At 36.9% G+C, this 8,553-nt stretch overlaps 1 protein-coding gene across 1 annotated transcript; it reads left to right on the plus strand.

The window, feature by feature from the left end:
- The first annotated feature begins 2,363 nt into the window (after positions 1 to 2,363).
- On the plus strand, positions 2,364 to 7,460 carry LOC139232444 (fibroblast growth factor 9-like). The gene is made up of 3 exons (XM_070862631.1): positions 2,364 to 2,637; positions 4,323 to 4,426; positions 7,215 to 7,460. The coding sequence occupies exons 1-3, from the start codon at positions 2,364 to 2,366 to the stop codon at positions 7,458 to 7,460; spliced, it is 624 nt and encodes a 207-aa protein (XP_070718732.1).
- The last annotated feature ends 1,093 nt before the right edge of the window (positions 7,461 to 8,553 follow it).

Raw genomic sequence — 8,553 nt, forward strand, 5'->3', positions numbered from 1 at the left:
AATTTTAAACCACTTAACCAGTACCTTTAATATGGAGGTTCCCCCCCCTTAGTTTATGCATACAATTTGACATGCAAGCTAACTCAGGATTGCACCCTCCCCCTCCAGAATAGTTAGCCAGACCCTCCATTGTTTTATATAACATATAGCATCTGCGAAATGTTATTTGTCGGTAATCAAATCTGGATACTCACTCTAGAAATTTGCATTTGTCATAATTATTAAGCCTGCGATTGTCGATGTCATCGTGTATCAATCAAATGGAGTGCCGTAATTACTATGCCAGGACAAACACAAATAACATGGAATAAAACTACATCAATACTTAGAGATGATTGAAAATGATTTGAAGAAATCTAAACTCTCAATGACATTACTGTCGTGTCATCATGCCAAGGTGTACAGGGCTTACCATGTAATCCATAACAATTTATACATTTAGTACGGAAAATGTTCAAGGTATCATCCAATGTAGAGAATTAACGTTAATTACCAATACAGTATGTTGCAATAATTTGTGGATTACATTGCATCTCTACCGAACAACGTTCTGCATGTGCGATACTTTACATTTAAAAATACAATCGTTTCCAGTGTAAGGACCGCATCACCAACTATTGAGTCGCATTCTTCAAGTAGTTATAAAATTTGCTTTGAGAAGATAATGTTTGAATATGGGATTTTTCTAAACTTTGATCTGCTCGCTTTGATTTCACACTACAATCAGACAGAAATTTCAAAGCGTTGATCAGTGGAAGTGTTAACATTTCAGTTATTATGTTGACACAGATATGCTTTGAGATTGCAATTATAGCGGTTAGCGGGTCCCACCACATGACATCATAGTTTACAAAGTGAAATAATACAACAGACACCTGTTATGAGGTCGTTGATACTCGTTCTGTGTAATTCATCATTACTGTTTAATACAAAAATATAATTAAGTTGGAAATCCCTTCGTTGCTGGAACATTGCCAGTTTGATTCGTACGCACACGCACCCTTTTAAAGTCGTTTTTTGGCATCTGCCCTCATACTCTGTGGAAGGATTGTTTTTGACAAGAGGATTAAGAAAAGCAATGGAGTTATTTATTTCGTTAATATATATTACCAAGGTGACCGCAGTAAGAAGGGACCCATTTCGTTGACACTGGAACCATGGCGATTATTGTAACAAAGCCGAACAAGGCCTTTCTCTAAGTTCTTAAGCGAACCCTAAATATAAAATAAACATTTTACAATAGCCTCTGAGAGAACGCTTAGTTTGCACCAAATCGTTATTATGCTATTTTTGATATATTCTACTGCTTAGATTTTAAAAAGGACATGCCGGGTTTCTTTTTACAGCTCTTTGTTCAGAATTCTGTTTCAGTACTTCCTGGAATTGTGCAACTGATAAATAGATGCTGATATTATGTCACCGATACCTGCATCCCTTTGCGATTTCCAGACCATAATGTGGTAATTAAGGGCTAAATCAGAATAATAAGTCCACCCATATTTCTTTAAAATAATAAACTAACTTCTAAATGTAATTTATTTGTTCCTATTCAGAAAGGGACGTTGTATAGTTTTTATATTTAAAGATCAGAATATAAGCGCGGTTAAAAGTTGTTTTTCTGCGCTCTTCCAGTGCTAGAGTATGTTATCATATCAATGCTCTTTTTGCGATTGAAGTTTGGTTCCAGAAATCACACAGGTTTTTTACGCTTTAATATGTCTGGGCAGGTACAAATCTCGGGTAACGCCTCCACTTGTACCTTTCCTTGCACCTGTTCCACGTAATGCACACACATCAAGCAGAACTTATGAAATCAAACTCCCCGATGTTTATATAAAATGCAGGTCTTAAAGCAGGGAAATAATTGGAATATATTACTACCTTGAGCAAAAGGTAAGACGAGGAGGCTTTCAACATCTTTTCAGTACCAAACCTTTGAATGGAGATACTGTGTATTACTCTTTTTTACATTCGCCAACGTTTTAATAGTACTGCTAGTGTGTTGGACATTGTGTAAAATCGTGTTCTAATATGGGCTGCAGTTGAAAGTAAATAAAAACTTTGGCGATCTGAATGAGACGAGTTTATTAGCATATGCCCGGAGGGCTTATTTACATACGGTATGTATATAAACAGTCGGCTAATCTGATCCGTTTCATAACAGCACCTAACTAGAATATGTTACTCCCGGCGCTAAACCTCTGCGCTTTTAGGAGCATAAACTAGGCAGTACAACAATATCGAGTGGAAACAAGACAGATAATCAGGGGCATAATCTTTAATGTTGTGTTCGTTATTTTATTTTTTTTTCATTTTCTATTTTAGTGTTGAAGTGTTTTCTTGGTTGTGATCAGCGGCTCACCATGGCTCCGTTAGCCGACCTCGGGAGCTACTTGGGCGGTCTAGATGCTGGACACGTCGCGGCTCCTTTCTTTCTTCCTGCCGCGGACGCCCCGGTCCTCCTCAGCGATCACCTCGCCCAGACCGAAAGCAGGTTATCCCGGAGCACCACCACGGACTTGGTGCATTTACAGGGAATTTTGCGAAGAAGACAGCTGTACTGTAGGACTGGCTTTCATTTGGAAATCCTTCCAGGTGGAACAGTGCAGGGGACCAGGCGAGACCACAGCCGATTCGGTAGGTATGCCTTTAAAAAAATCATTCTGTAATCTCGTCAGTTCTCCTTACACACAAAACTGCACGTACGTCACAAAATACAGTTAGGTTGAAATATGTGCGATTAAGACTGCCTTATTCCGATTACAGTCAGAAATAGATTTATCCGCATTGTTTTGATTTTGCAACTCTGGTACGATCGTTACTGTTTTTGCTATTTAGCCGAATTGTTCCTTTCAGTTTTCCTTTTCAAACATCAATTCTTTCAGCAAAGATGTATTAATAATTGGTGAAATACGCAGATTTTGTGGATATTAAAATACTTAGATGAAGATTTACGTATTTACAAATTAGGTGCCACTCATGTAATGTGTTGCGTTTATTTTGATTTATGATTGCTTCATGATGAATTACCCAGATTTTTAAAAGTGCTAGACTGAAATGGACGAAAAACAGATACAAAAACATGCCCCCAAATGAAATACTGTAGTGTTTTAGGGAGTGTGTGTGTGTGTGGGGGAGAGGGGGGTCACCAAATAGGTTAATCATAATTATGCTTTTATTGTTGCATGATGTTAAAACAACAACTTTCTGGGGTTTGTGCCTCGATGGGGCAGCGACATCAGTACAATGTACACACATTACCTGCAGCATGGCATCAAGCATTTAGAGGCGTTCTTTTAAACTTCTAACTTTTATTCTTCCCCTATTCACCGTCTTACTGATGTGGCCTGGATAAGAGATGAATCACTCTTCCAGCCACACTCTCAAACAGGTATAGTTCAAAACACATCAGGTCCACGCGTTCTTGTGATGTGTTTAACAGGTCGATTCGCTATGACGTTGGGGGCGAATTGACTAGCACTTTTAAGAATACCTGGACATAATTCAGAAAGCTGATAAGATCGCCTATTTAAAAACATGATAAACAACCTGCTTACAGAATTAAACTAACAAACAGGGAGCATTTATAAATCACAGCAGTACGATTCCGAGCAGCGCAAGCGATACAATACACAACTTCCGACATTTGGGGAAATCCAGATTAATTGAATGGTGCCGAGCCACAGGTCACTACTCGGATTCCCCACCGTCTCAGGTACCGATCTTCACAGGCCGCGGTCTCCAGACCTCGCTCCTTATTGTCCAGCCTTCAGATTTGAACCGTTTCCCTGCAATAACTTCTCCAGGAGCCGGCTGTCGGTGCGCTGGATTTTATCCGCTTTCCCACCCCGGCTCCGCACACACCTAACCAATGTCAAGGGTACTTTGGAGAGTTGGCGATTCTCCAACTCAATTGACTCGGGAAGCAGCATGGACATCGGTTTAGTATTCGGAAATTAGTGGCATTTTATTGCAAAAGTTCGAAAAAAAAATTTCCTCTTGCCCTGGGTGTGTTATCAGGAGGCCGATATGGAACAGTGCCCAAAGCACTTTCAGCTTCTGGCAGACACCTGCGGAAATCCTAGAGACTACCTGGGCCGTATTATAATCCCAGAATTATAGGGCCACTTATTAAAGGTCGTTTTGTTCTGGGCACCCAATAAAATCCTCTACCCTCCGATCGTTGTTCCCATGTGCTAATCACAATACAAACGTACTGCAGCACAACGTGCTATCGTTTAACTGAAATATCTGAATCTTTAACTTGTTCAAAATTACTTTGAAAATACAAACTTTCAAGCCTTTCCCTCCCTGTGTTATAGGGATTCTGGAGTTCATCAGTATAGCTGTGGGTTTGGTCAGCATTAGGGGAGTGGATAGTGGTCTGTACCTGGGAATGAACGACAAAGGAGAACTGTATGGCTCGGTAAGTAACACTATTTATTCAAACTGATCCGAAAGTTTATATCGGATACACGAATTACATTTGATATTGCAGTGTGAACATTGTGTGGCAATTCTTGTAATTATACCCGTAGCGTAATGCCATAAATGCGCAACACGACCCTACCCGTTTCTAAACTCACTGCTGCTGCTTATGAATGCTGAAAGACTTTAATATTTTAAGTAATTATATTGGAGGAAGAGTACAAGAGGACCTTCAATCTGAGAACTATTAGTCAAAAAGCACCAGGTTTTGTCGGGTATTGTATATCTTAAAAACGTTGTATCAGTTTGAGCTAAACATTAATACTGGTGTAATATTGTTGAGTTTCTGTAGTCATGTACATTACTTGAGTTTGTATAAATAAATATATTTGTGTTACTTTCTCAATAATTTTAAAAGCATCAACATTAGCAATTGTATTTCAAAAAATGATATTTTTAAGTTCCCCTTGTCTTTGTCTAATATTTGTTAAAGGGAGATTGTGGCTTGCTGGATAATTTCTGGGAAATATCAATTCCTGGGACAACTAGGAATAACTTGCCCTGAAAAGGCTGCTATAATTCTGATATATTTAACGCAGAGGACAGTTTAATCTTCAGCAGGTGTAATATATGGTCTATGAATGTTTGCACTGAAAATGTTGCTTTTGATTATTAGTTCTAATTTCTAGATTCATATTATAATTGTCCAGAAACAATTTATCAGATAACTGCTGGTTTAAGGACCCTATCTATATCTATTACATTTTATTTTCAATCCAGTTGTCAGGGAGCACAAATCTACAAATTTTACAATTCAATACAAATTTGCACTAATCAAACAATCTCACTCAGACAGATAGTAAGTATAGATGGTCTTGGAAACAAAAATACCACCTTGGCACAGTGGGGTGGTCTGATACTTGAGAGAATGTTACTGGGAAGTGGAGCTCTGTACTACATATAATCTGTGCTTCATCTAAACTGAGTTTCTGATACTGTCACTGGGTGCAAGGGGGAAATACTTTTCATTCTACTGCAAGGGTATTAGTACCTAAGTTCCAATTAATGTAATCTGGATTATACAAGAAATATACCTAATCAGAGTATTAATGCAGTAAGTGAGTTGTTAAAGTGATTGTTACATTTTACAATTACATTTCATGTTTTGTGACTATTCCAGTGTTATGATGAAATAATGTGCATTAATCGTATCATATTAGCATGGAAAACTTGCTGATAATTAAATGTGCATAGTAGTGATGAATATTATTGCATTTGTAACAGTAATGCTGGTAGGTTGATATAATATCATTTATTGAAACTATTGCAGCAATTAATATGCTAAAATAAATATAAAAAGTTGTGCATAAATAATTGATGGAAGAGGAAGTTGATTCTTAGCTACAGTAATTTCATTTATCAACAAACAAATTGTTATTTACACATTTGTTCCTGTAATGGATATCAAGTTCCAGCAGGTGGTGCCTAAATGGCAATATACCTGCAGTGGTTTGTGGCAGTGCTCTCTAAGGCATTAGGAATGCTTTCTTTCCAAAGAAAGAAATATAATTTTTCATATAATATTGATTTAAGAATTGCTCATTTTTTATTAGTCTATTCAAAACTAACCGTTACAAATTAATGTTCCAAAAAGAGTAAAGTTAGCTTTTGATGATTGAATATAGGTGTAGTATTATGGTCAGGTTTTTAGAAGAATTGCCTAGTTATTGAGCGAGATTTGCCACAGCAAATTATTTCAGTCTATATTGCATTAACAATTATATTATTTATAAAGAAAACAAAAATAACATGCAGGGTCATTTTTCACACACATGTGAAAAATATAATAATGGTTGTAATCATTACTGGTGGGAACCATGTTGATTTTTATGCTGGTTATTTCATAATCAGAAAATAAAGATACCTAAAATCTGATGAATAAGTTGCATCTTGCAGGTTTTTATATTTTCCAAAACAAGGACATTTATTGGGGTAGTTTATTTTGCTTCTATACCTAGACATATTAGATTGCCTATGTGCATAGAGGAAATTTGGATGAGAAGCATTGCATGCCATATGGAAACCTGCCTGAATTTCTGTCCATTAATTTAATTGAATGGTTAATCCTTTGCGACCTCTACCACTGAAAAGGACAGGAGCAGCAATGTTGTGCGAATACCATCACCTCTGAGTTCCCCAATAAGTCATAAACTATCCTGAGTTGGACATATATCGCCATTCCTTTATTGTCATTGGGTCAATATTGTGAGAGCACTGTGACCACAAGGACTGCAGCAATTCAAGGAGAAGGTCTGCCATCTTCTCAGGGCCACTACAGCAATAAATGCAGCTTTGCCAGTGTCACCCATGTCACAAGAACAAATAAAATAAATTGGGCAAGCTCCGTTATGAGCATGCACTTCTAGCTGTTTGATTTTGCTCTATGCACTGTGCCAAGGTGACCCAATATGCCCAGGCATCATATTGCTTATCCATAGAATTGGTATACTGTTGCCTTGGTAATCAAAAGAGATACAACATTTATTCCACTAAAACAATCTATGTATATGATTAGTCTCTTTATTGCTACAATCAAGCCTATGTTTACATAAGTATTACATATTCTGAATAATATTGCATATCATCTAAGCCACTAAATTCACCAATTAGGCCAAGATACAGCAATCAATCTGATTTATAATCTTACAGAAAATTGTAATGAATCAGTATTGAAACCTACTATTTATTTGCAATGATGTCTTCATTATCTATTCTTTTCCTTTTAGGAAAAACTGACAGCAGAATGCATCTTTAGAGAGCAATTTGAAGAAAATTGGTACAACACATATTCTTCCAACCTGTATAAACACAATGACACTGGGCGACGATATTTCGTTGCACTCAATAAAGATGGATCTCCGAGAGATGGAAGTAGATCCAAAAGACATCAGAAGTTTACACATTTCTTGCCAAGACCTGTGAATCCTGAGAAAGTACCTGAACTCTATAGAGACTTATTAGGATATAGTTGAAACTGTCCAACTTCTGAAGAAGAAGAATTATTTACTCTGTTCTTCACAGAAACAAGGATGTAGAACATCAGCTTCCTACAGCTGCAAGCGGTTGGGAGAGTTGTTTGAAAAGGATGCCTAGTCAGAGATGTGGCCTTAGTTTCTTCAAATGAGAAGCACTTCAGATGTGCAATTACCTGTTCAGGATTTTACACCTTAAAACTTTGAGGATTTTACACCTTAAAACTTTGAGTTCACAACTTACTGACATCAGTAATGCTATATCTAGCAGCAGACGAAGGGAAGTGGCATGTGTTGATCATAGACTTTAATCTATGATGTTGCTGGTGCTTTCTCTCTGGGATGCAAGTTAATTTGACATAGTAGTGCCACAAAAATGTTCCTTCATGTAACTGTGGAAAAATACCACCTGGACTTGGTGGAGATAGGGCAAAGAGTCAGCCTAAAATATCCAATAAGGAGACTACTACTAGACTTTTCACTCTTACCATAGAGTATCAGAACAATGAAAGAGTTACCGTAACTTATAGCACAACAGTATGACCTCCATCACAAATGTTGGGTAGAACTTAAACTCACACTGTCTTGGGCAACGTTGGACAGGAGTCTTTTTACAGTTCTTTTGGGATGGATGTATTTATACAATTCCAAATCACATATATTTATTTTATATAATTATTTATTAAGCAGAGTTTATTTTTGAGAAATGTACAAGTGAGATAAAGCAAAGAAAAAACACAAAATGAACTGTGCCAATATTTACTCAGAGGGTTCTCTCAATGCAAACAATGATTACAGCATAATGAAACAAAAAGTACTACCCATAGACTTTCCATTCATGGAGCATTTTTTTATCTATAATAATCTATATGTAGCTGTCTCTTGACTGTACTATGAGAGAAGCATCAGTTTTTTTTTATTTTATAAAGAATCATTTCCAGTTCTGAATGCGGTACACATTCAAAAGGGAATTAAAGTATTGAAAATATTTCACAGACAAGTGTCTTCTTTCACCTTAAGATCTAATACTGAAAGAACAATTTTTTTGTAATTAAGGTTTTAGGATTCAGTAATACTATATGGCCTTCCAAAA

The sequence above is a fragment of the Pristiophorus japonicus genome, chromosome 2 (assembly GCF_044704955.1).
Source record: "Pristiophorus japonicus isolate sPriJap1 chromosome 2, sPriJap1.hap1, whole genome shotgun sequence".
NCBI lineage: Eukaryota > Metazoa > Chordata > Chondrichthyes > Pristiophoridae > Pristiophorus > Pristiophorus japonicus.